Consider the following 27,709-nt stretch of genomic DNA (forward strand, 5'->3'; position numbering starts at 1 on the left):
ATTTAAACTTTTTTGATAAGAAAATTCTAATTGTTTAATTATTATTACTTGTTGTCATTGGGTGAGGAAGAAGATTGAGGACTATTTGCCAATGGATCAAATTCACCTCCCATCGAAAGTTTGGTATTCCTTCGTTTTCTCAAGAGTTCTGCATTTTTCAAGAATAGAGCTCCCTTCTTATCGAATCCACCACGACCACCACCGTCATCACTTGGTGAAGAGGCGCCACCACCTGGTGAAACAGGAGTTTTCGAAGAAGGTGATCGTCCCAAACCTGGTGGTTTGTTGACATTGGTATTGATCGTTGCTGATTGTTGCTTGGAAGCAGCAAGTTTCTTCTTCTTTTCTTCTGCTTCTCTTTCTTTTCTGAGCTTTTCTTTGGTGTCATTGAAGGACTTGACAAATTGATCAATTTGTTGGAAAAACTTGTCAGGTTCTTTCTGCATGTCACTCTCTGCCTCATTGAATAACACTCCAGTACTCTTCAAATCATTCATCATTTCATTGTATTCAGTTTCAATCTTTCTGATTTTTTCAGCGGCATAATTTAAAAATTGTCCCATCACGTGTGAAAATCGATCACCTGGCACTGTGTCAGCCAAACTTTTTTCCACTTGAGTTTTCAATTTTTCAATGGATTGATTCGTTTGTTTGATATCATCTTGAATGGATCCAATCACGACACGTGTTGCAGCATTCACATTGCAAAGTCCTTCACTAAATGTTTCCAATTCTGGATATTTTTCTTGAATAAATTTCACAAGATAGGTCAATAACGAAGATTTTCCATTAGCAGCTTTGGTATCACTCAATTTAGCAAGTGATTTCATCTTGAAAGCATATGAAACTTTCTTGTTGCTCGAATTCAAATAATTTCCTAGAGTGAGAATGATGGCAAGAACTTTGTGGAACTTGTCACAATCTTGTAATTCTTTACATGCTTTTCGAACGGTTTTAATGGTTGGTTCCACACCACCAATAATTTCATCATATTTCATCTTAAATTCCCATGATTCACATCGTTCAACCATTCTTGGAACGCCATGCATTTCAATAAAGAATAAATCAGTCACTTGTAATTCATCTCGTTCTCCTTCATAATCGACACATGTTTGTGATTCTTCTTCGGTTGGAACAATTTGTTTGATCGTTCCAATATTACTTGGTGTCACTACTTTTTCATCCATTTCAATAATGGCTTGTTTCAATTTAGGATATGGAATTCCACGAAGAGAACCTAATTGTAAACTAATATTGTGAGATCTCTTGGGATCAATGAGTGTAATCTTTTCCTTTTTAGTTTCAGTCATTGCTCCTGTAGAACTACCATTACTACTACCACTCGTTTTGATTCCAAAAGCATCTTCAAATTCACTCGTATCTAAATCTCTCAAAATAGTATGTGTTTGATCAATGAGTTGTAATTTACAAAACAATGTTTCTGAGACATTCTTATTGGGAACAGCTTCAAAATGGAAGGCACGAAGTTTTGATTTTGCTTTAAATTCTGGAAGTTTTGGAAGTTGTGTCGACGTCGAGACAGCATTCATGAAAGCACCTGGAGGAGGTGGCATACCAGTCATTCCAGGTGGTGGTGGAGGAGTTCCCATGCCAGGTGGAGGTGGAGGAACACCTGATCCCATGCCAGGTGGAGGTGGAGGAACACCTGATCCAGGAGGTGGAGGAGGAATATTATTCTCACTACTCGAACTACTACCAGGAGGTGGAGGTGGAGGGACACCACCTGATCCAGGAGGTGGAGGAGGAATACCTGATCCAGGTGGAGGAGGAGGGACAAATCCAGTCATTCCAGGAGGAGGAGGAATGTCATTCTCACTAGTGCCAAGAGGAGGTGGAGGAGGAACGAATCCAGTATTGCCCATTCCTGGAGGAGGTGGAATGTTGGAAACTTGATGACCCGTGGTGGTGGATGTTGTGGGTTGTTGTGAAAGTTGTTTCTTGAGAGTTTCATTTTCTTTGGTCAATTGTGAAATGGATTGTTCTAATTGTTGTGCCTTTTCTTTCAATTTTAAGAATTCATCGGTGGAAAAGTTTGTGACAGGACTATTTGTTTGTTGTTCGAGTTTTTTGAGTTTTTCTTTAAGCTTTTTTTTGGATTCTTCCAAGACTGAAATCATGCGTTGATAGGTTTGATTTTCAGATTCGATGGTCTTGATTTTGGCAACAAGACGTTCAATTTCCTTTTCAGATTTTTCCTTTTCTAATTGAATGGAAACTACATCGTTGGTGTGTTGTTCGTGTTGTTCGTGTTGTTGTGAACCAATTTGAAGAGTATTCACAGAGTTCAACATGATTGATTCTTTTTCCAACTTGTCTTTCAATTCGGCTTGTAATTTTTGAATGGTTTCTTCTTGAGTTTGTAACTTTTTTAAAAGTACTTCCTCTGCAACTGAGGAGGACATGACGGAACTTTCATCTTGCGATTCCACATCGGCAGAAGTATTTAACGATGTATTCATTGTTTTTCCATGTTTCATCTTTTTCAATAATGGACTCAATAAATGAGGTTGACTCGAGACAGGTGTTGAAGAGTGTTTGTCCTCAATACTGCTGCTGTTTCCATCGACTATAGATTGTCTCTCATGAACCAATCTTTCCACAGCAAGCTCGACTTGTTTCCACAATTCAATAATTTCTTCGAGTGTGAATTTATCCGAATAGACGTCTGTGAAAATGAGTAAATGTCGCAATACTCGAAGGAAACTCTCCATGGATTGTGTTCCTTGAATTTTCATTTTCAATCTTTCTGTAATTTGGAATGGATCATTGGTGTCGATTTGAACAATATTCTTTTTAAGAGCATTTTCCATTTCTTCGACAAACATGGCATATTGAACTTGAAAACCTTCATCATCGATTTGACGTCCCTGTGTTTGTTGTCGAATAATGTCAATGGATTTGAGACTATTCAATTGATTGGCCAATGTGATGGTATCTGTGGGGTCGGCTGATGTCAACAAGGCATTAAACAAGAACATGATATGTGTTAAATATTCCACATCAAGGAAAGCTTCGTTCTGAATACTGTTGACAAGAAATTCAAACATTTGTTTCTCTCTTCGAATGAATTTGAAATGTTCCAAAGAGGACAAGATGATTCTGTATCCTTCCGAGACACTTTCATCCGAACACAAACTTGCAAAAATAAACAATGTTTGAATTCGAACATCAATTCGATCAGAATCTAACAAGAGAGCCATGTTATAGAAAATCGACTTGTCATGTGTCACAGAAGATAAACCCTTTTCAGTATTCAAAATTGCTCTCAAACAATTCAAACACAACCATTGAACAGTATTATCATCCATATTTTTGGTCTTCTTTAACAAATTTGTGGATGCCAATGTATCATTAATAATCTTAATTCCTCCACAATCAATAAAACTATTCACCCAAGCCAATGATGAGTTACGCAATTTCACCAAAATGTCTTGCAAAGTTTCACGATCTCCTCGACTTCTCAATCTTTCTAAAATCTTTTCAATATCTGCAATGGCACCTTCTCCAGATTGAGCAGCTTCATTTTCTTTCCAACTTTTCCACATGACATATTTCGTGGTAAGCGGATGTGAACGAACTGCCATTTTCACATCATCTTTGGCACCAATGGATGACAACATTTTCTCAATATTTTCATTCAATTCAGATTCAGAGAGTCCTCCAAGATTTTCAGTCGAGTCACTTTGCGTTCCAGGAGTGAGTGACGAAGAGGGAGAAGAAGCATTCTTATTCGATGACGATGATGGATCCAAAGACGTGGCCGAACTCGAATGAAGATCCTTCCGTTTCTTCTTTTGTTCCTTTTCGAGTTTCTTTTGTTCTTCTAATTTTTTCTTTTCTTCTCGTTTGAGACGTTTTTCTTCTTCTTTTTCTTCTTCTCGTTTTCTTTTTTCTTCATCCTTTCGTTTACGTTCTTCTTCCTTTTCGCGTTTTTGTCGTTCTTTTTCTTCTTCTTTACGTTTTCGTTCTTCGTCTTTGGATGACATGTTGTAGTGAAAATGATGATGATGAGAATGATCGAATGATGATATTGATGGTGTTGATGATATTGATTTAATTATAATGAAAATGGCTCAATTTTGAGTCTGTTTAAATGGAGTAATATGGTACAAGAAGGAAGGGTTGAGTAATGGGATAATATGATGTTGTTGTTATTGTTGTATATATCGTGAATGAACACGAGCTGGTAAATGTAGATCGGGCTGAAATTGATCAGGTAATCACAACAGCAACCAGCACGCAATTTTTTTTGGGCTGTTACAGAACCAAACAGTACCTGACAGTTGACAGTTGATGTTCTCTCTTGTTACCCTCTTTCTTTTACAACTGGCATCGTGTTTTGATTTAAATTTGCAACTTGGTTTGAAGAAGACAGAAAAATCCATATTGTTTAACTGCTTTATATGTTTGGTGTTTATTGATGAATGTCATTACTTCTTATTTTCCAATGAATGAAGAGAAACTCTGCTCGTGCTATTTCCGTAAATGTGTTTGTTTTGATCAGTGACAACAAAAGGAATGGAACGATCAACAATACCATGTTGATAGAACTCACCAATTAAGGTGTTGAATTGTTCATGTGCAAGATAATCTTCCAAAGGTTCAACCGTTATTCTTGTTGCATCTTCATTCTCTGTCAAGAGCAAATTTCTCTTCATTTTGTAAATTTTCACCAATCTCGATGCATATTCATCTCGAATTCGTTCATAATCGAACAAGAGTTGTACTGGAATCCATTTCATTCCAAATCTTGCTCCTAATAAATATCCAGCAATGGCTCCAATAGTATCTGTGTCGTAACCTAGAGTGATGATGGATCTCAACACAAGATTAGGGAATTGTTTCATGACATCGTTCTGTGAGTTGTCAATTTGAGGAGAGGGATCTGTTTGTGGATTCTTCTTGTGACAATGGTAAATAATTTCAGGGTTCTCAGGAATCAAGCTACAACAAATAGCATGCATACCAGCAAGTAAACAGAAACCTTGATTCACATGAGCTCGCATGTGCTTCTTTTCTGGTTTGTATTTTCTTGCGAGTTCACTAATCTTTTCTCGCAACTCGAAAAGCATGCTAGCTTCCTTCTCGGTTCCTCTCAAACTCTTGATAATACACAACAATACTTCCAAGCACTCGGACGCAGCATTGTGTGAAGGAAGACTTTTGTAGATTTTCCATTTCAGTTGATTTTCTGGTAATCTTGAAGCCGTGCCTGGACGTGATTTCTTGGTTTTCTTAGATGCGGCATCCTTCTTTGATTTCTTTGATTGAGTGTTGGAGGAGGTACTTTCTGAGCTCCCTTCCACGGCTGACGCATTCTCATCTGTGTTTTCATCCTCTTCTTCTGATTTCTCGTATGAAATTTCACCACGTTCGTTCCACCATGTGTCTTCAACCTGTTTGACTTTTTCAACCAAATGTTGCAGTAACCATTCAATTGCTCTCTCCGGACCTAGTTGCATAAATTTGTAAGCACATAATGAAGTGGCAAAACATGTGGCTGCGGCTTCAATGGTGGCGTGGGTGGTGAAATTTTGTTCACATGCAAACTTTTCAAGCTTTTTCAGAACGAGAGCATCGTCATTCAAGTGTGAAAAAAGTGCAAAACATGCAGTGGCAACTCCTCCTCTCATGATTCCACCAATTCCGCTTGAATTGCTTCCTGCTTCATTGAATGGGACTTTTTTCTTCATGTTGTTGAAAGCTCTCGAGCTATTTGCACCATAATCACGAAAAGCTTGAACTCCTTGGCCAATAATTTCTCGTTCCTCTTTAGAGGTGATGGGATACTTGCAAGTAGTGCATTCAAATGCTTTGACAAGCCATTCACTCCAAAAATCTCCAAAGTATTTCTCACCATTTTCATTCAACTCAGTGTATTGAATCATGGAATTGATGAGAGCCATTCCTTGTTGAGTATCATCGCTATGAATACCAGGAAATCTGCATTTCCCCAAAAACATTTCAAAAGGTGACTTTTTTCTCTTATACTTTTTAACATTGGATTCATGGTCCAACTCTTGAGATTTGATTTGAATCAACTCATCACTTGGAAATTTATACGAGTCACAACCTTCCTCAAATACATTTTGCAATCGATATTGACCATTCTCATCTCGTTCCACTAATTTTCCAAAATCAAATAAATTCAATACTTGATCATCTCCAAAGAGGCTCTCAATTTCTTGCTGAGAGTGCCAACCCTCAACAGGGCAACCAGCAACATCACCCCAAGAAAGACCATACAGAGCACCTAGCATTCTGCTCAATTCTTCTTCATGTTGAGCTTCCATCACTGCGGAACCATTACCAATATTGCTTGCATAGACTTGAGAGAGATCTAATTCTCGCAATCTCTTAAACATTTGGGATGCAATTTGTTTAATCTTTTCCGAATGATAGAGGATACCAATATGTTTCAAGAACTTGTTGTTGGTCGGTTCAACAGTGCTACTACTACTACCACTCGTTTGATTGTTGGAAGATTCATCATCATTTCGAGTCGGAGAAGGAGAGATCATTTTTGAATAATTTTTTTGAAGGTGCTGAAGAAAACGCCAAAGTTCGAATGTTTCAATTTAAATTCGTTTTCAAACAAGATTATTCAATTTCGGGAATGAAAGAGTGAGCGAATGCAACAGAACGAATCTTTCCAGCTCATTCAAAATGAAGGTTACGTTGCATTCGTTTTCCAGCACGACTGTCAATTCGTAAAAGAAGTGTTCGGAAGGAATCCGTTGTTGTAAACTAAAAAAAATTCTGTACGAAATTACCAGCGTGGTTTATCAATCATGATTCAACAATAATTGTTACTGACATATTCAAAACAGAGTACAATGATTGCTGATAACACAATCAAAGAATGTGTTTGTGTAACGGGTGCCAACGGATATCTAGGCTCTCATATTGTACGAGAATTACTTGAAACAAATCAATTCCGAGTGATTGGAACCATACGACACGATCCCGAATCTACAAATCCGACCATCACGCAAAAGTTTCATCACTTGTTTCAATTACCAAATGCCACTCGAGAAAATTTGAAATTATTCAAAGCCGATCTTTTAGAAGAGGGATCTTTTGATGAAGCCATTTCTCAATCACAGTACGTGATTCATACAGCTTGTCCGTTTTATTTGACACCCACTCTTGAATCGGCTCAAGATGCTGAAGAAAAATTATTCATTCCAGCTGTGAGTGGTACAAGAAATGTTTTAAATTCTGTGAAAAAGTATGGCCAACACATCAAGCGTGTGGTGGTTACTTCGAGTACAGGAGCATTGATTGGTTTTGCAGAAAGAGTGTTCGGACAAGTCTATACTGAGATGGATTGGAATGAAAAATCGACAATCACCAATAATCCATTTGCATTCAGTAAAACAATGGCTGAAAGAGAAGCTTGGAAATGGCATCAAGAACTTGTAAAAACTCAAGATAATGATGAATTGAATATCAACAAACGCGAAAAATGTACAGTGGAATTGGTGAGCTTAAATCCAGTGTTAATATTGGGACCTCCACTTCATTTGAAATATCTCAATAACTACCCAAATGCCATGCATCAAAATGACAACTTGAATAGCACTGAGAGTGAAACACTACCCTCTTTTCAGGAGTACAATGCACAAGTGAATTTAAATTTTAGTTGTAAACTTCTCTACAACCTCATCATGAAATCTAAAATGTATCCTCACGACCATTCACTTGGAACAACAACCAAAGCCGACGGAATGAGCATTGTCGATGTGAGAGACGTCGCTCGAGCGCATTGTCTTGCCCTCACTCAACCCCATGTCAATGGTCATCGCTTTATTTTGGTGAGTGAAAAATGTCAATGGATTCGAATGAGTAGAATTATTTGTGAACATTTTCCAAATCTTGCAGTGAAACCTCCACTCATTATTAAGGATGAAATGGATGAAGAAGAAGGTCTCTACAAGATGTTGAACTTTTCCAATGAAAAGTTTTTGCGAGCATTTTCCAACCAATATAATGAATTTATTTCCGCCGACAAGACCATCATTGACACTGTACAATCATTCATTGAGGGCGGATTGATTCAATAGTTTTTTGCAAATGCATGTTGACGAACACGTGGAGTGAATTTCAACTCCGAACAACTTCAATGTTTTTTGTTTTCTTTAAAAACAATTCAAAAGCACGCACGAACAGTTATTATTAAAAAAAAGACCACATCATCATTGATCCTATTATCAACAATAATTTCTAATTTATTGCAATAGAGTAGTACCGTTTGTAAATATTGAATTCAATCATCATAGAAAATGAATTCAGCAATTGCTGCCTCCGATGATCATCACTCTCATACGAGCATTCCTCCTAATCATAATCCCAGCAGAGATTCCGAATATGATACCATTCCTCTTGAAATTCATCCAGTTGCAGCAGAATTTAGAAAACCTCTGGCATCACCTGTACCACCCTCACCTCTTCAGAAAGCCTTCTCCCAAACAAGCCTTAATTTGAAATTTTCTCTCAACGAATGGAAGACACAACGAAAGGAACAATTAAAAACTAATTTAAGAAAGGATACATGGAAACGGAGAGGAAGAGCATTGCTGAACTTGTTAAAATCGAGGAAATTTTGGGAGAGTGTGTTGATTTGTTATGGATTTATACCGTTGGGACTGGGTTTAGCCATGCTAGGACCAACACTACCATCCTTAAAGCAGAAATTGAAAAAATCCGAAGGAACAATGGGTTTATTATTTACATTGCGTATGTGATTATATGTGTCTGTTGTCAATTCATAATTTTGTATTAATAATTTTTGAAAATCAATCAATTCTGATTTTTGAAATATGCAATGATTTTGTAAAATTGGAAATACGTATATATATAACCTGTTATGCATGTTTATGACTGTGTGTGGTGTTTGATGACAATTCCAATCGAATAGGAGGAGTTGGATATATTTTATCAAGTTTAATTGGTGGTTGGGTTTTGGATTATTTAAAAAGCAAGGTTCAATCTGGAACTGTGAAAACAATATTGAACCAAATTATACTGTTAATAGGCTTGATATTAGTGTCAGGAGCGTTTGCAGCCATACCGTTTCTTACATCGTTTACCTTTGTAGTGTTGACATACTTTGTGGTGGGCCTTGGACTTGGATGTGTCGACCTCACCTCAAACGTGCTGATCATTTGGATTTGGGGTAATCATCGATTGGTTTCGACTTTTTTACAATTTTTACATGCATGTTTTGGAATTGGAGCATTTATTGTAGGTTGACGATTTTTGATTTTTTATGAAATAACTTGCAAAATAATTTTCACAATGTTGTTGCATTTGAACTCATGATTGAATTTGTGTGGTAATACTCTAATTTTTCGGCTATGACAACATTCAGTGCCCTATCATTGTGAAAATAGTCTTTGATAGCTATCCCAGTGCACAACCAGAAGGTGGTGCAGAACATCCCATCAACAATCCACTTGCCCTCTCTCACTTCATTGGAGCAGCTGTTACATTGAGTGGTGTCATACCGATTGCAATCTTTTGCTATTTGGCTTTAAAACATCCACCTCAGCAACCAGTCGATCAAGAAACAGCAAACAATCAAGTTGTTGAAGAAGTTGCTAAAAGCTTTGATGAAGAAAGAGTTTCAAATATTGGTGACGTCTTTCATGACATCGAGTTGGAAGAAAGTCCCAAAATGAATGACCAAAATATTTCAAATGATGCGACACATCATCAAGCTCAAGCTTCACCTTTGACATCCTTTGAAGACGAAGATGAAGAAGAAGAAGAAGCAAAAGAACAATTGACAAAACCTACCTTATGGCAGAAGATTGTAGTGTGCGCATTAACTGGATTTGCTTTACTGAATTATGTCGGTGCTGAAATTGGATTTGGTTCTCTTGGTAGGTGTTTTGATGACTGTAACGAAACAACAACCTTTTTAACTATTGTAAATGTAACTTTCTATTGGATGAAATGTAACTTCTATTGACGCAGTGGTGAGTTATATTGTCAAGTCCAACATAGCCACACCTTCAGAAGCATTTTTATTGAACTCTGGTTTTTGGCTCTCATTTACCATAACGAGATTTGCAGGAGTTTTACTTTCGGCTGTTTTCACAGATACCACTCTCCTCATCGTGGACATTGTTGCATGTTTTTTAGGAATTATTCCCTTGTTAATATTTCCTTACAGCATGGCTTGCTTATGGGTGTGTGCTATTATTTTGGGATTTGGATTTGCAAGCATGTATCCAATTACTATAAGCTTACCAAGTAGCACAATGAAGTTTGAAGTCTCTGGTTTTATGACCTCGATTATGGTAAGTATTGGTGATTTTTTATATTTACGTGGATGGTCTATAAACTTGTCATGAAGGTATTTGGAGGTTGTGTTGGTGAATTAGTTGTACCTGTGGGCATGACATTGAGCTTTGAGTATATTGGCCCTACCTCAATATTTTATTTTATTTTTATTGTTTGTGTGATTGCTTCAATTTGTTATGTTGCTTTACTCCTATTGTTCAGGCCCAAGAAAGCGAAAACAAACCCAGCGGATGACGAAGTGATTGACGCAGGAGACAACAATACTTCATCACCAAGCTCAGTTCACTAACTAGTTTTTTATTTATTGACGAGTGTCGACACTCAAATAAAACCAATAACGTTGCAAAATTTGTTTATGTTAAAGAGTAAGAGTTTATTTACTTTTGGAGTCACCCACTGAACTACCGGCTTCAAAACTATTGGATGGTGACAATGTGGACGAAGAAGGTGATGCAGGTGTGGAGTTTGGTCTTGGTTTTCGTAGTTTTGCCTTTTGTTTGGAATCTCCCAAAACGAACAACTTGTTCAACAAATGAATCAACATTGGAATGTTCAGGGTGACGCTATCAAAGTCAAGGAAGTTATCTTCATTGGCTTGTTTTTCAAGCAGCTCATTAAGATCAAGCTCTGATTTAATAGCCACAGCACCTGTAGCATTTACCACAACCACAAATATACCTGGCTTGGTAGAAGAAATTTGAATTTTGACCAGCTTTTTGATGGGCGATGCTAGAGTGCTATTGGCAATAACTCCCTTCTTCTCAAGCTCACTGAATTTGAAGGTAAAAGGTCCAACCTGTCTACCGTCACTTGTTGAAGGGTCACTTGGTTTGAAAGTCTTTGAGAGAGTGTTTGTAAAGTAGGTATTGTACATGTTGAGTTGATTTTTGAGGGCTTCTCTTTTCTCGTTCACATCACCAAGTACAGAGGTAAGTACTTGAAGCTTTTTCTTCAAGGTTTTTCGCATTAGTCGTTTAGTGTCCAATTCCTTGTTGTGGGATATGACAATAGCATGAACAAGGCCAAAACAATAAAAATTCCATTAAAATTGTCATTACCCCGAAATTATCATCATTCACATGTTTGTCATTAAAAAACCATCTTGACTCATTTCATACATACCTCATATATTTCTCGAATTAGAATGGTATCAAATTCTTTTCGTTCTTCATCTGTAATTTGTTGCTGTAAAGTGTCAAGCTGTTCTAAGGCTGTCCTAATCCTTTTTGCAAATTCCCAATTTTGCCGTTCATTACAAAGTGTCTCTCCTGCTACTAGTACATCATTGATTGTATATTGAATTTCATCTTGAGGCAGTGATGGAAGATCTCTCAGAATCGTACTCAGTAAATCTTTCACTTGCTTCTTGACAGTGCTTGGTACTAGGCCTTCTTCTTTTTCAATGATTTGTGATGGATTTTTAAGCTTCAGGTTAAAGTAGTAATTGGCCTTGGGTGAAAGAAAATCTGGAGGAGGACCAAACTTATTCAATTGTTGCAAAAACTTGTACAGTAACTCATCGAATTCAGTCCGAGGAGGGCCCTCGCTCGTGCTAATGCGAGTGGAGTTGGATGCATCGGAGGAGCTAGCTGAAGAACTGTTTGCACCAACAGAAGCAACTGCTTTCTTTTCTTGATTGGCACTACCACCATTACTACCAGCGCCACAGCTATTGTAGACTGGAGCGGTTAATGTATCAATATTTTCATAGCACAGACGATGAATCAATGCAACTTCGTTGTGAGAAATGTTGATCGAGCCAACATCTCCTGATAGTTCAAAAATTTCTCCAATTTCTAATTTGTCAGCAATCTCGTCAATTTCGCATAACTTCTTCATATATTGATGCATTTGAGCTGTATATTTTTCTATAATTACATTGAGAGGTATCATGTACTTTTCCTTTGCTCCAAAAGGAACACCATTACTTAGATTTTGAATAACTTTACAAATCATGGTGAGACTCTTTCTTTGGTTTGTGGTTAACTTGTCTTCAATTATATTGGTCTGATTGTTGTCACAAGTTGTAATGGCTGGATTCACCCATCTCAAAAATATTAAACCTCCAACCAGTGAATAAATTTCTGTCTCGGATGCATTCTTGTAGGTCTCTTTTCCAAATTGAAGAATTCTTTTACACATGAATCGAACACCATAGGGAGTTTCATCCACGGATGCAAATATGCGGGTCAAAAACGATTCTACTGCATCAATAATTTTCTGAACTCGGGGCTTAATGACCTCGATGACTCTTGGATCATTCTCTGCCTCTTCTTCCGTGGCATTCATGGGACCATCCCATGATTTTCCTTCTTGTTTTGCTTTCTGCAACAAATGATGATAAATCTTGTGAGAGTTAATCTCCAAGTTGAGCGTCTTATCATTAATGACTGTTTCTATTGGTTCTTTCAGGACCTTCACTAGAAATTTGTGATACATGGTTCTGCGGAGCATGGTTCCCAACATTTTCGTAAAGGCAGTATTTGATCTCATAAATTCGCCAATATAGGGACACGTTTGATACTCTTTAGCGAGAACTCTCTCAAAAAGAATTAAAAGTAAATGTTCTTCTCGTTCATCAAATTGATCTCCGAATAAAGTAAAAACAACAGTCTGTAGAAATGTATCAACTTCCTTTCCTCGCACCAAACGAGTCAAAACTGCGAGGTATTTTGGGTCCTTTCGGAATATATAAAACATCTTTTGATAAATTTGAACGGCCTCGTCCCTAAATGTTTGAGTATCCTCTCGGGTTTTCATCTTTACCTTTTCAAAGGATGAGTCCAAGAGATTTTTCATGTCCTCCGCTTGTACATGGTTCTTAATTAAAAGTCTAATCTTATTCCCGAGAATTTCGACTTGTTGTTCAATCACCCAATTTTGTTTAGCCTCAAGAACCAACTTTTTCTTTAGCTCGGTTAAAGCTTCCACATCTCGATGCGTTTCTTCTTCAATTTCTTTTCCCTCCGTTTTGAGAAAGTCCTGTAGACTCTTCACAGAAAAACTTCTAGAAGAAACCGTTACTGCTTGAATTGGGAGTGGAGGGGGTGGTATGAAACCCGAAGGATGAGAATGTTGGGAGGGTGAAATTATTTCATCAGCGCTCATTGTTTTGTTGTGGATGCGAGTGGTTGTTATGGAATTATTGTTATTATACTATTATTTTGTATATGGTACAAGGAAGAAAACGGAATGATGATGATTCTTTGTGTGATGATTGGTGAAATTGAAATATGATGATGATGAATCCGATCTCAACCTCTCTCACAAAATTTAAAACCACATAAATGTTGCTGCTCGTGATCTCCTAACGAGCAGTCCACTACTTGATGATGATGATAATGATTTGAAACAGAGCTCAACAATCCACAACAAGCTTTAATGAAGAGAAAGACTGGTAACAAGAGTGTTTGTCGGAGCCAACAACACACAAATATTTTTTGATATCAAAACAGGCAAAGAACAAACCTTTTTGGTGTTTGTTTGCTTTCTGTCGTTTACTTTGAGGAATGTTATTGTTTGTAGAGTTAACTACGTATTTTCAAAAGTGTTGATAACACACTACCAAGGACCAACCCTCTGAAAATATTGTGCTTTTCGTTAAAGTACATTCGTTTGTATTGTCTATTATTGCATGTCATATTCAATTTGAAATTGTTGAGAATGAATGGCCTGTCGTTCGGTATCCATAATTTTCATAGTGACTTGAGTCTTTTTTGTTTTCAGTGCAAAATAATCACACACAGTTCGTTTGTCAGTCATGAGTACAATGGGGTCTTCACTCTTTTCAAATTGTCCCAGTACCAATTGAAATACTGTTTCATTGTCTGCCTTAATGAACTCGTCTAAGAAACAATTCAAATTAGTGTTCACATAGAATTTGAAACGAATTTTGTAGGAGGCCGTTGGAGGTAGTTTCAGAGTAGTCACATCATAGGGATCTAACACAATTTCTCTTTGCTCGCTTGATTTTCCCATGGTCACTAACGCATGAACGGATTCAATATTAATAGGATCAGTTTCTGGAGGTCTCACTGTTACAATATATTCTTTTTTCACAAGTTTGACATTGGATTTTGGTGTTTTAGAATCTTCAACAAACACCACCTGTCGATTATCTCCCTTTGCTGGATTGAAAGGAAATCGATTGGAAACATGGACTGGAATGTTGCTCACTTTTTGAATGGCCATGATGAGCTCAGTTCTCCGCCATGCACTATACAGAAAATCATATGAATTTGGAACTTTGAGCACAAAATAGCCATCAGTATACGTGCTCACATAAATACTTTCAATTTCAGAAATTTCTACTCGTCTCTTAATCTTAAAGTTGGATGGATCAATGTTGTACACGGCCAAGTCACTCACCACAAAAATACGTTTCTGAATTTTACACTTGTCATTCACCTTTTCGAGACGATCTGCAAAGAGTACTTCCTTATCGCCATGTTTAGAAAAGGCAAGTTGCAGCTGAATATTTCCTTCTGCATTCACATAATCACGTGTATAGGTAAAATTCAAGGAACATCTGCTTCGCTTCTTCTTGTTGGAAAAGATGTCTTCAAATCCAAAGAGTTTACCTTCCATTTTTCCTTCATTGCCAACGAGCACCCATTTATGCTCCTTCTGGAAACAATTACAAACAATGTATCTCAACAATGAAAGTACAATATTTCCCTTGGAACCACTAGTTTGAGGATCTGCTTTTTTCAGGCCATCCACTAACTTTTGTGCCAGTGGAAGTGTGTAACGTTCAATGAAATATCTGACCTCCGTCTCCTTTTTCGATAAACGAGTGGCAATTCGGAATTGTGAGCTGTCAATTTCATGCTTGGATATGAGAGAGGTAATTTCTGTTTCAATTTTTTGAATTTGATTGAAAAGTTGGACCTTATTGTACTCGAACATGTGAGTACTATAGTATTCATAATCATTTTCTAATAGTAACTCGATTGATTCCAAAAGAACAATCAAGAGAAGCATCTCAGGTATCAATGGTAATGCCTGGCCAATAAATGATCGTACATGCTTGAAAGCGATGTTGGATTTCTTCTTTGCTTGAAGTGAAAGCATGTTCAAGAATATAATTTTTAACATTTTGTAATCGGTTGGGAGATTGACCTCCCTCCTAAAATCTTGTAATACATTCAAATGTAAATTACGTATGAAGGCAAATATAAATGTTCGTATCGAATTGTTGAATGATAATTCCAATAATTGAATGATATTATCTTCTTGGCCAATACGTTCTTGCCGAAAGAAGGATGTATCCCATTTCTCTTCAATGCCTTTTTCCTTATGATAGGCATGGAAAAACTGAAGAGAAATGTAATCTTTTTGACTTAGGAAGGGATAGAGAGCGGAGTTTTGAGAATTTTGTTTTTGTGTTTCAATGGTGGAAATATCGTGACCTACTTGTTCACAAAATTCCGTTCCTTTTTCTTCTTGAACACTATGAATCATCTTCATGTACTTCATTGTGGTCTCATGTTGTAAAATTTGAAGAGGTGTTAATCTCTCCTCAGGTAAATACGAGAGTAAACCTAGTGTTAAATCTACCAATACTTTGGCATCAGCATACAATTCTTCTTCGAGTTGTTTCTTTCTCTTTTTTGAGAGTGGTGTTGGAGTGGAACTGGTCGATTCGTGCTCCACTGCAAAAAGTCCCTCTTTCAGATAATTCTCCAACTCGTCGTTGACAATGGACATGTTGAGTGTGCGCACAGCTTTAGCTTTTAAAATTTCTCGTTGCTCTTGCTCATCAAAGCAAATGGGTTTTCCAGTGACAAGTTGATACATTAAAACTCCCAAACACCAACAATCGTCATAGTCCCTCAAATAATTCTCTTCAGGATTATCCATTAATTCTGGAGGTGAAGGAAAGAGTAGTAATTCATTTTGAGATCCCAGTAATAATTGATCATTCTCCTTATTATCATCAATGATTGGAAGTGCATGTTTTTGCTTATTCAATAGTGTATTTCTCATGAAGGAAAAATTGTGAAGACAAAATTTGTAAAGTCCAGTCGGTTCAAAATCCACAAGAATGTTGTGACCAGTTAATTTACCATGTACCGATAAAATTTCATCCACATATCCTTCAATATCGGAGCTACTGGCTACAGAAATTCTCTCATTGGAGCGAACAGCAGCATCTTTGGGCATGCTTGATAATGTTTGTTTCACCTTCATGCAACTCAGAGTCGAACACACTTGAATGATGAAATTGAAAATATCCATCACTGAAAATTTCTTTCCACAATTTTTGTATTTCCACAAGAGTTGGAACAAGTCTCCATTCTTGACATATTCCGTGGTCATGAATGCAAGAGAACCGACTCGCTTTTTTCGTTGCTGTGAAAGAAATGCACTTGGTGACAAGTATTCGGATCCGCTCGAAGAGTTCAATGCTTGTGGAATGAGCAACGAGAAATCTTCATCGGTCGACATGGGTGAGTTGAGATATCTGAAAAATCGGTGAGGAGTTACGACATTGTAGGATGTCAATGCAATTGCTTTCAATTTTTCGAACTTGTGTGAAATATTTCAGGATGATGAGGAGGAGTTGTGTAGCGAAATGACATCACCGGTTAATTTTAACATAACGAGGAGAGAATTGATTTGTGTTAATGTAACATTTCATCCAATAATAAAAATATCACTCCAAATTTCATGACTTACCATTTTACTTTTTCTCTCAAAATCTTCTTCATTCAAAAACAAGATTGGTTTCATGACAAGTAATTCATTAGACACTCTATCTTTCACAAGCATGGCATTGGTCTCCACTCGATACTTTTTATACACCGCTGACATGAATTGCTGACCTGTCTTGCCACTAATCATTTCACTATTACTAAAACTTGAACTCTCTGATGTACTATTAAACAATGACGTAAAGAGGGAGGTAGGTGTTGAGGAATGAGGTGTTGTTGGAGACATTTCCGATGAGCCACCACTGGCTGCTGATATCGATTGCATCACCATTTGTTGTTGTTTTTGAACATAGGGAAAACAAGCCAATTCTCCCACCGAATTGGCCACATGTTGAATTTCTTTGAATAACGTTCGACTCGATGAGATGGAAGGAAGTACTTGAAGAATGTCATAATAATTTAAAATGTCAGATGATGATGAGGAGGCTAGGAGGAGCGGAGAGGATGCTCCTGATGATGACGATGGATTGGATGATGATACGGTCGTAGAAGAAGTAGTATGTGCAGAGATGGGAGTGGTGGTTGTGGTTGACAATGTCGAAAGAGGTTGAAAATCAAAAATTGTGCTCTCATCGGTCACGGTAAAGCATGTGCAACTCGAGTTCAAGGAGAGTGCGAGAGGCATATTTTTTAAATTGAAAGACATCAGGTGGACACAAAGATCTCAAGTTGCCATCTCAACGAGTAATTATTGCTTGTTAAAAATTGAAACGTGTTTACCGGACCTAACAGGTCAAACATATAACAGGTTCGAAAAACCAACAACACCATCAGCGTTAAGGTAATTATTTTTTTTATACGGAAAGCCAGCAGAAAAGAAGGCCCCTTTACCCAGTGTCGTTTAAAATTCTTACAAATGTTTTCAACAGGCTCATAACGAAATTTTATTCTTTGAATCACATCAGAGCATGACAGTTTCTCATTTATTTTGATTTTCATGACTATTCACCTTCGACGACGTTGTTGAAAGTCTTGGCTTGTCACTCACTTCACCAACATCACCCACGCTGCGATAGACATGAGTTCGGAGACGTTCCTTAATATCATGATCACCCTCCGGGCTTGTATAGTTCTCCTTTCCTCCACCATAAATATAATCTGCTCGATTTCCGTGTTTTGCTGTATTGGTAGTGTCGAGTTGGTCGACAAATTTTGAAGCATCAGTCATTCCCTTCACTTTGAAAGGATGTTGATCGAGATCTCGTCCCTTTCGAACATCTTCATCTCTTTCTTCGGAGGAGTAGTGTAATGGATCGGTCCAGTCTGACATGATGGTGGTATGGTTTTTTTAAAAAGTGAATACACAATAATTCATTAAGGAAAGTTACTAAATGCAGTTTGAAGGAGAACCACGTGTCTCGATAGCAATTTTCAAAATTAGCGCACGGTGACTCTGACTTTGAAAATCAAATCTCAATTAAGGTAATCAAAAGATGATTCGAAAAGCTTTCATAACGAAATCACTAGGAAGTTCGTGGAAAACAAAAATCGATTACCAAAAAATGAAGGTATTGTGTAAGAGAGATTTTACTCCCTTCTACAAGGAACATGGATCATGGGGTAATCATCATCATGGAGAACAAGCAGAAGGAACCAAAGAACAACCCAACGAATACCAAATCGGAAATGTGTATAATCAGCCTTCCGAACGAGTAGAATTAAAAGACTTTCTCAGTAATACCATTAAAAAGGGTGAACCTGTGGATCAGGATTTAATCCGATCTCAATACAGTGTATTACATACTCCCAATGGCATTTGTACTTTAAAGAATTTACGAGTGAGGCCTCATCCAGTGGTTGCGTGTTATTGTACGGCCTACAGCGAACATTATCCACTGATTGTCAGTCCTGACCATATATGGATGATGATTACACAAGGATTGGTCAAACATTTGGCAGTACGACCAGAATTACTGAGATCATCCGAAAATGATCAAAAGCCAGTGAAAAAGATGGATATTGCTGTTCAAATGCCTAAATATATTACTGATCCAACAAGCATGGAAATTAATTGGGAAGGAGTAGTTGACGAGATTCAACAAGCAATTATTAATGATGTGTCTCAAAATGCTGATGCAAAGAAACAACAGTTATTGGACTTTTTGGATCACAATTTCTCAACTTCGACTCGAGTTGAAAAAGTTGCTTCCAAAATCTTAATGATGGAAGCTTTTAAAGATTACTACACATACCAGAATGATTTCTTGTGTGGATTGCCGAGTGTGACTATTTTGGGTACTATGGAGGATTGGATAGGTATGAGAGAAAAGATTCAAGTACTTGATGAATACGACATGAAATGGTGGCGAAAAGTCTTGACACTCATAATTGACAAGATTATCAAAACAGCTCAAGAAGAAACATTGACTGAAGAATTGAAATTATTTTGGAATGGTATTGCTGTTTTTGATTCAGGTAGTGGTGTTGATTACATCTCGGGTTGGATCAATTACTTTTTCCCGTACGATAAGGACAACAGAATTTCTCCTCACTTTTCTCAATTCATTGAAATGGATGCAAAATTTGACGAGAATGTACCGTATGTTGAAAATTTTGAGCCTTGTGACTTGTATGAGGTCTGTGATGAGGAAAATGAAATCAAGACAGCCAAAATGGTTAAACAACTGAACTGGCGACAAGCATTTGAACAGAGTTGGTTTCCAAGCCCTTTAACCACCACTCCAGTTCAAGTGGTGAATCATGAATGCTCAAAGTATGGACATTTTGTCGATCCTATTTGTGCCGAAACGATTTTGGAATGTTGTAGTGCAGACGATTTAACTGAAATGTTATCCAAATATGTGACGAACAAGTGTAATTGGGAAATTTCAGAACACATCACCAAAAAGTGTGAAAAAGCCAAGATTGACCTTTCTAAACATAATTCGACAATCATTGAGCTAAGCCATAGTAATACGATGACAATAACTAGAGAAGAATTTGAAGAAGCTTGTGCTCCAATTCTTGAGCAATTTGAGGCTTCATTGAAAAATTACATTTTACAGTCCTTGGAGCCTCCCAAAACAAAAGAATACCGGCGAGTTCCAAACATTGAATTTGCCGTCTTTACAGGAGGTACTTGTAATATACCAAAAGTCCAGAATATTATCCGTAAGGTGGTTGTTGAAATTGTGCCTAATGTAACATTTGTTTCACATACGATGGAACTTTCTCATGTACCATCAGCAGCTGGCTCTCATTATTTTAGGTATAACCACTATGAATCACTTCAATACAGAGAGAAAATTAAACAGATGGGATATGAAGATACAACATTTTACTAAAAGATAACAAGAAAATAGATGAGCTCACTTCGAATTCTTACAATTCTTTGCTTTTTTTTGAATTTCCATAAAAAAATGTCCAAAGATGAAAACTAAAAATTATTTACATTCCGAAAAACAAAGATTGTTCTCGCAGAGTGGAGACCACTCTTCTTCGTCATCCAGTGACCCAATTAGCAGTATTATTTCAAATGATAGTGGTGAGGAATTTTCTAGTACATGTCAAACTGAAATTCATGAGGATGATTCCGATGAAGATGTTGTTTTGAATAACAAAATTTTCATAACACAAGCAGAAATTGTTGCTAAAATCAATGGGTCTAAAAAACGAAGCCAGCACGAGGCTCATATCAAGAGATCAGTTTTTGTACCTCCCAAGAAAACAAAACCAGCAATGATTAATACAAACAACTCAATACCATCTTCTGACACGACAACACCAATTTTAGGACATCCTAGTTCTAGCAATCATTTTCGGCAACTCTCACAAACACTGGATCCGACAACCAACACAGATTTCTTAAAAGAACATTTTTCTTGGAGCTTAACTGCTCGTAGAGTTTTAAAAGACGTGTTCGGTCACTCCAGCTTTTTACCGCTTCAATTAGATGCCATCAACGCAACTTTATCTAATAGAAATGTATTGTTGGCCTCTCCTCCAGGATCAGGGAAAAGTTTGTGCTATCAATTGCCATGTATGATAGAAAACAAGTTGACAATTGTGGTACAACCACAGTTGTCTCTAATATATGACCGAATATCGTATTTATCAAAAATTGGAATTTCTGCTACTTATATCAGTTCAGATCGTCGCAACCAAGAGACTGATTCAGAAACTGTTTGGAATGCCTTACAACATCCTGAGGATTTAAATTTTAAACTTTTATTTATCACAGACAAAGTGGTGTGGAATAAGAATTTTGGGAAAATTTTTCTCAATCTCAAGAATTCAGGTAGGATTTCGAGACTAGTTATTGATGAGAGTCATTTGGCTGTCAATCAAGACGATTATCACATTTCACAGCCCTATAAGGCACTGAAACGATTACTGGGCTACTTTCAAAACGTTACGGTAATGGCCCTGACATCTCTTTGCTCCTCCACTGTACATACAAGACTTTTAAAAGAACTGAATATAAGAAATCCTCAATTGCTGTTGAACAGTGAAGCAAGTACAATAATTCGACCAAATGTGTACTTTGAAGTGAAGTTAAAACCACCTGAGAAAATTTTACAACACGTAGCGAAAGATATTGCTCATATCATTGTCAACATGTATGCAAATCAATCTGGAATTATTTTTTGTGACAATGGGCACGATTGTCAAGCAATGGAGAGCCATTTGGCCAAATTAGACATTGACTCTTCTCGTTTGAAAATATGCACATCGAAACAAGATCAAACTGAACGAGATTTGCAATTCAATGAATGGATGGAAAGTTCTAACGTTATTTTAATTACAACCTATTCGATCGGATTTAGTTTGCACAAATCCAACATTCGATTTGTGATACTGTATGCAATTCCAAGCACCATTCAAGAATATTATCGAGTATGTTCGCTTGTCGGAAGAGATGGCCAAGCAAGTCATTGCACGACCTATTTTTGCTATTCAGATTGGGTTAAGCATTTGAAAAAGGTAGGTTCATGAGGATGGGCTGATATCTAAAATTCACACATGGCAACAACAAAGAATACTGATTTTTCTCTCCAAACCTTAAATCCCATTATTCCATACTCGCTCAATACAAGAGAATGCAGAAGAAAATTATTATGTGATATTTTAGGATTCCAACAGTATTGCGATGCAATCAGACACAGTGTAATCAACTGTTGTTGTGACAATTGTGACAATACTATGGAGCCATTAATTACCAAAGATTTTACAAAAGAAGCGGTTTCTCTCTTGAAATTAGTGAAAGATGTAAGCATGAAAAGTCGAATGTCACGACGAGCTGTTCTTCAACTTTGGACGGGGAATGATAAAAAGAGAAATGAAATTGCGAGTAGAGAAATTGGGCAAGGTTCTCATTTGGACCACTATTCAACCGAATACCTCATTGTGTGTCTTGTCATGAAAGGTTATTTAAATGAAATTATTGAACACACACAAAACCATGAGAAAGGTTTAAGCGGTTTTGGATATTCTATTTTACAACTTACAGATACCAGTGACTTACTGATGGATGGCTCTTTGAAATTTGAATTGAAATTTAAGAAACCAAAGGATTATCTTTGTGACTTGGTGGTTCATGAGAATGGAACGTCAACCAAATCGGCAATCACGAATCATGGAGCATCCACTTCCTCTTTGCAGTGTTCGCAAAGTAATACATTGGATTTTACACTACTGGCGACGCAACCCGTTGAGGAAGCCGAATGTTCTTCGCAGGGCCAAACAACAAGTTTCCATCACGTGCAACACAAAGTTGATCCCATCGAAGAAATGACAGAGAGAAATGACCTTTCACAAATACGTTCTACCTTGCAAGTATTGGGAGAGGCGTTACAACAATTACGCGAGCGTGTTGAGAGAATATCAAAACCATAGAGGGTTTTGCACGTACACCCATTTGGCTCATATTTTTTAGTTTTAAAAAGTTCACTAATGAGACAACCAGATGAAATTTCCGCAATTTTCTTCTGCAGTGTTTGGAAAAAACAAGATTTTGAAAGATATTTCAGTGATTCCCGATCTGCACACAACCTCAAGTGTCAGGCTTTGCAATTTTGTAACGGTTTACAAACAACAATTTTCATTGGTTTGCGTTCACAAAAAAAATGTCTCAAACTTCCAGTCTTGTTCATCACAGCAATATGGTAGCGACTGCAGCAACAACGACAGCCACAAACATCATCGGAGCTTCATCATCGTTGTCATCTTCGATAGGAGGCACTAATAACTTGTCCCAATCAGCAACAATGCACAATAACAACAACGGGAGCAATTCCGTTCCTTTGAGTTCTGTATTAGCACCTCCTAACGGCACGCCAAATACGAACCATCCTAATTATCATCTAAATAGCAACAATAATAGTAACGGATCGGTAACGGGCAAATCAAATTCATCGGTAACAAGCAACAATAATGGTTTTACGAATAATAACACGCTGATGAACACGAGTAACGTTTATCATCACTGTTTGAATCCAGCTTCAAATCCGAGAATCTCCTCACCACCACCCCAAGTTGCATCATCGGGATTGAGTCATCCGTCTCCCAATAGTATGAACTCACCCTCCATTCCACTCAATAATACAAGTCATGTTCAGAACGGTGGTCCAGCAATTTCTTGCAATAATAATACCAGCAATAATGGAGTGATCACGGGGTCCAACTATTCATTGAATCATAATAACCACCAATTGTTGTCAACGAACAATAGCCTGCCAAGTAATTACAACTCCATGGGCAATCCGTTCGGAACCAACCACCCTTCCTCTCCTCCCCATCATCATCTTTTAATGAACAATCCGAATAATGCCAGCAATAACACCATGATGGTCAGTGGAGGTGGGCATTCTTCTCCGTATCACTCTGCTCCAAATTCTCAACACCACCACCCAATGCTAGTGAATGGTAGCAGCAGTAGTAGCCCCTCTCATCCCAACGTGTTATCCAACCAAAACCTTCCCAACCTAGGCCACTCGGAACAACATTCCCTCTCCTCAGCATCAGTGTCTCATCATTCAATATTGAATCATGGTGCTAGCACATTTCCGTTTAGTGGAAGTGGTATCAACCCGATGATGAGTACATCATCTCCATTGCACACCCTACACCATCAAATGCCATCATCACCTGCATTTCCGAATACTGTTGGTGCCAATCAAACCCCTAATCAGCAACAAAATACAATAACGTCGGCTCCGTCATCACTTGTTCCGTCCTCCTCCAACTCTCACCAATCATCTCATTATCATCAAATTAACAACAGCAATCAACAAGGATCAGTAGCAACATTTTCCAACAATGCCATGATGGCTCTCTCTCCTTCAAACAATAGTGTAACATCGGTTGGCATGACTCCAAGAGGTCACCACACTTCCGATAGCACACAACTAGACAATATCAGTGAACACCAAAAACTTGTGTACGGTATGAATACATCTCCTTTGTATAGTGGTGGAACTGGTGCAAACTCCACAGCAACCTCGTCGATATATCAGCATGCCAGTAATGCTCATAGCAGCGTCAGCAACCTCGCAACACAAATGCAACGAGATAGCCCAAGTACATCTACAGTGGACTATTCGGTAGATAATGAACAAAGTCGTCCAATAATGGGCCATCTTTCCGAATTATCATCACCAAAAGATCAACCCTCCAACAATGATAATACGCGCAAATTTGCTCAAGAAAGTTTTCCTTATGTTTGGAAAGTGGAAGAGTAAGTTTTCAACACACACATGCCAAATGATTGACCAAGCCATAACCATCACGAATTCCTTCCTTATTTTAATTTCCATAACTTGTCAACAATTAGGTTCAAGAGGAGCGTGTTTTACGACTATGTGCACGATTATGAGCTGAAAAGAGCAAGAGTTTATCTATTGAACCATTTCCCATATTATGATCCTCGATTAATTGAATTTAATTGTAAACTATTTGGTGTACGGGAAGATCAATCTAGCAAAGATAGAAATTGCGATTTACAAAAAGTTCTGTTAGAATTTGATGAGGTTCAATTTATGTTGTATCTTCATGTGTAAGTATAATGACATGATTCATTAATATAATGATTGACCATTTGCGTTCACCAACGTATTTAGTGGAAGAAAAAGAGACGCTCTAGGTATAATCACATCCATGATAAATTGTGGCCTGATATGTGAGACAAGTAATAATGAAACTTCTATTACGAATTCGTTGCTTCAAAAGTACAACGCCTTACTGTTTGACAATACGAGCTGTATTTCTGAGAATTTCATACCCGAGAAATCTATTACCAGACTCAAAGAATCAACAGAACAATTTTTCAACAAGTATGGAGTTGAGGAAGAGCATGATTATACTCCTCTCAGCATTAACATGCAATCATTAGAACAAAAACGTAAATTGGAACAGGAAAGTGAGGACGAGAGCGAGGACGACTCTGACTGTAGCATATACATTCTGTCGGAATCTGAGGACGACAGAACACCTCGTTTACGCTACTACAATAATTGCTATCAAAACTACATTCCAGAAATATATTATCAGCCAACCAATAATTCCTCTCCTATTTCAACTGTTGGAGTTAATGAACATGCATGTTTTGAAATGGGTGGAATGTCTAAACATGGCACGCTAATGACAGATTCATCTTTTTCTCCCTCCATCATTGGAGAATTAACCAAAAAGAAGAAGAAAAAGAAGCCTTCCTCAACTATTTCTTCTTCTTCCTCTAAAGATAGCGACAGAACAGGTAGTAGCAGTGATTCTCAAGAGGATGATGATTATATGCCTTCGCTAAATGGAGGAATTTCAAAGAAAGCCAAACTGAAAAAGAAACGTAGAAGTAATGCCAAACGAGCATGCTATCACTGCAGACGATCCCACTTGAGGTGTGACAATTTGAGACCTTGTTCACGTTGTACTGCTCGTGGTTTGGATTGCTACGATATGGAACAATGAAAACATAAAAATGGAGGTGCATGCGTTATTGTACAGTGTTTTCGTTTTGAACGTAATTATTCTTTGGATCTTCGAAAAAAGAGAAGAACATTCACACCAACAACACTTCAATTCGTGACTAGTACTGGGAACTTTAAAACTTTTGTGAGATGGAATAAGGGATCAGCGTATTTATCTTGTTACCAAAAATCCTTTCCCACAATGAAAGAATGCAGAAAACCCCTGATACAGAACAGTAACGATTTATTTGGAAAGTCGGAATATCACCAATCGATTGGAGCTTTTCAAACTGGAAGCTGCCTGTTGTTAAAAAAATGGTTTCTTGCTTGAAATCCCTCTTGTTCTGCTGTTTGTTATTGTCAACCACTCTCTTGCAAACAGTCCTTTCACAAAATCCATCCTCTTGTTCCATCGAAAAGAACGGAATGATTATTGACTTATCCAAAGCAGACAATGGTACTTTTGGATGGATCATTCAAGACTACATTCCGGGATCATTTTACAACGTGAATCCTTGTAATCCAGCAATTCCCACCAACAACACCTTTTGTGCATTCAATGCTGGTGCTGCTCAAATTTTCTACACTGACAATTATTTCCATAGATGCATTGCTGTGGGAAAGGCCGGACCAAAGATTTCTCTCTTTGATCCCAATAATATTGAACATGGATTGGTTGTGGATTTTGATTTATTTCCAGGTTCCAATGGTGGCATGAATGGAGCTCAATTATTTATGGTGTGTGATGAAAATGTTCATTTCGATGGTCATTTCATTGGAAAATCGAAAAAGTTTTTGAAAGAGCAATACATCTATAATTTCAAGATTATTACAAAATATGCATGTCCTAGAAAACATCAACAACAACAGCAAAAGAAGGGACATGTTCTCTTTCGTGGTTTGAATTAGTTCTTCGATCGTCTCATCTTACCCAACAACAAATAAAAGAGGTTTTGCAAGTGTAGTTAAGGGTTAAAAAATGTCTCAATTCAACACTTGCCAATTCAACGCATCCACGATCAAGAGCACAATTGGTTTGAATGACCTTGTACCCGAGAAGCGAAACACATATCTTGACTACACTTGCACATTCCGTAACCTGTTATCAGTCGATAGTCTGAGAGATGACTGTATTAGTTCACTATAATTGATGCTATTGATAGTCGATAGACGATACGATTGTCTCTTTGCAGAAACGAATCATGCTGCTGAGATTATCATGTAGGTATTCATTACATCACTGAAGTTTAGACTTGTTGCAGATTTTCATTATGAAATCAAAGCATAACTTGCACTTTCATGAACAGCTAGTTATGCGATGTGAACGTTCTGAAACTTGCGAAAGACATGTTTAAGTCAACATGGACTTTAACTATTCATAGGAGCACTATCCTCACAATCATTCTTTTCACTGCCTATGGATGTTTTCCCGGATTAAGCCGTTTTCACATAAGGAGTTACTTGGTTATATTGACTTGGCTAATTTCAACGGAACCTGAAAAAGAAACCCTCTGTACACGATATGGAAGATTATCAATATCGAACAGGAGGTATTCTACGATTGCTTTATTGGATGCTTGTTGAAGGTCCAAAGGGCTTTCGAGAGAAGGTTACAGATTACTATGGTCAAAGAATGAGAAAGCTTATAGAATGGACCAATGCCAACATAACAGACTCAGGATCATAGTTGCTGTCGTATCAAGACATTGGTGCGAGCGTTTTCTTGTACAAAAGAATTATTTGCACAGACGTAGATGTATC

At 37.5% G+C, this 27,709-nt stretch overlaps 11 protein-coding genes across 11 annotated transcripts; 6 read left to right on the forward strand and 5 right to left on the reverse strand.

The window, feature by feature from the left end:
• Positions 1-44: 44 nt before the first annotated feature.
• Positions 45-4,007, reverse strand: C9374_009039 (uncharacterized protein; the record flags this gene model as incomplete). The annotated part of the gene is made up of 1 exon (XM_044699182.1): positions 45-4,007. The coding sequence occupies one exon, from the start codon at positions 4,005-4,007 to the stop codon at positions 45-47; it is 3,963 nt and encodes a 1,320-aa protein (XP_044544785.1).
• Positions 4,008-4,451: 444 nt separating this feature from the next.
• On the reverse strand, positions 4,452-6,542 carry C9374_009040 (uncharacterized protein; the record flags this gene model as incomplete). The annotated part of the gene is made up of 1 exon (XM_044699184.1): positions 4,452-6,542. One exon carries the CDS (start codon positions 6,540-6,542, stop codon positions 4,452-4,454), a length of 2,091 nt encoding a protein of 696 aa, XP_044544786.1.
• Positions 6,543-6,857: 315 nt separating this feature from the next.
• On the forward strand, positions 6,858-8,087 carry C9374_009041 (uncharacterized protein; the record flags this gene model as incomplete). Its single annotated transcript, XM_044699185.1, has 1 exon — positions 6,858-8,087. One exon carries the CDS (start codon positions 6,858-6,860, stop codon positions 8,085-8,087), a length of 1,230 nt encoding a protein of 409 aa, XP_044544787.1.
• Positions 8,088-8,306: 219 nt separating this feature from the next.
• On the forward strand, positions 8,307-10,621 carry C9374_009042 (uncharacterized protein; the record flags this gene model as incomplete). The annotated part of the gene is made up of 5 exons (XM_044699186.1): positions 8,307-8,760; positions 8,942-9,267; positions 9,395-9,908; positions 10,003-10,328; positions 10,385-10,621. 5 exons carry the CDS (start codon positions 8,307-8,309, stop codon positions 10,619-10,621), a joined length of 1,857 nt encoding a protein of 618 aa, XP_044544788.1.
• Positions 10,622-10,705: 84 nt separating this feature from the next.
• On the reverse strand, positions 10,706-13,440 carry C9374_009043 (uncharacterized protein; the record flags this gene model as incomplete). Its single annotated transcript, XM_044699187.1, has 2 exons — positions 10,706-11,320; positions 11,455-13,440. 2 exons carry the CDS (start codon positions 13,438-13,440, stop codon positions 10,706-10,708), a joined length of 2,601 nt encoding a protein of 866 aa, XP_044544789.1.
• Positions 13,441-13,959: 519 nt separating this feature from the next.
• On the reverse strand, positions 13,960-17,673 carry C9374_009044 (uncharacterized protein; the record flags this gene model as incomplete). The annotated part of the gene is made up of 2 exons (XM_044699188.1): positions 13,960-16,863; positions 17,014-17,673. 2 exons carry the CDS (start codon positions 17,671-17,673, stop codon positions 13,960-13,962), a joined length of 3,564 nt encoding a protein of 1,187 aa, XP_044544790.1.
• Positions 17,674-17,967: 294 nt separating this feature from the next.
• On the reverse strand, positions 17,968-18,318 carry C9374_009045 (uncharacterized protein; the record flags this gene model as incomplete). Its single annotated transcript, XM_044699189.1, has 1 exon — positions 17,968-18,318. One exon carries the CDS (start codon positions 18,316-18,318, stop codon positions 17,968-17,970), a length of 351 nt encoding a protein of 116 aa, XP_044544791.1.
• Positions 18,319-18,550: 232 nt separating this feature from the next.
• On the forward strand, positions 18,551-20,332 carry C9374_009046 (uncharacterized protein; the record flags this gene model as incomplete). Its single annotated transcript, XM_044699190.1, has 1 exon — positions 18,551-20,332. The coding sequence occupies one exon, from the start codon at positions 18,551-18,553 to the stop codon at positions 20,330-20,332; it is 1,782 nt and encodes a 593-aa protein (XP_044544792.1).
• Positions 20,333-20,417: 85 nt separating this feature from the next.
• Positions 20,418-22,883, forward strand: C9374_009047 (uncharacterized protein; the record flags this gene model as incomplete). The annotated part of the gene is made up of 2 exons (XM_044699191.1): positions 20,418-21,971; positions 22,026-22,883. 2 exons carry the CDS (start codon positions 20,418-20,420, stop codon positions 22,881-22,883), a joined length of 2,412 nt encoding a protein of 803 aa, XP_044544793.1.
• Positions 22,884-23,113: 230 nt separating this feature from the next.
• C9374_009048 (uncharacterized protein) lies at positions 23,114-25,949 on the forward strand (the record flags this gene model as incomplete). The annotated part of the gene is made up of 3 exons (XM_044699192.1): positions 23,114-24,723; positions 24,820-25,041; positions 25,106-25,949. 3 exons carry the CDS (start codon positions 23,114-23,116, stop codon positions 25,947-25,949), a joined length of 2,676 nt encoding a protein of 891 aa, XP_044544794.1.
• Positions 25,950-26,263: 314 nt separating this feature from the next.
• On the forward strand, positions 26,264-26,857 carry C9374_009049 (uncharacterized protein; the record flags this gene model as incomplete). Its single annotated transcript, XM_044699193.1, has 1 exon — positions 26,264-26,857. One exon carries the CDS (start codon positions 26,264-26,266, stop codon positions 26,855-26,857), a length of 594 nt encoding a protein of 197 aa, XP_044544795.1.
• Positions 26,858-27,709: the final 852 nt, after the last annotated feature.

The sequence above is a fragment of the Naegleria lovaniensis genome, assembly GCF_003324165.1.
Source record: "Naegleria lovaniensis strain ATCC 30569 chromosome Unknown tig037, whole genome shotgun sequence".
NCBI lineage: Eukaryota > Heterolobosea > Eutetramitea > Acrasida > Naegleriidae > Naegleria > Naegleria lovaniensis.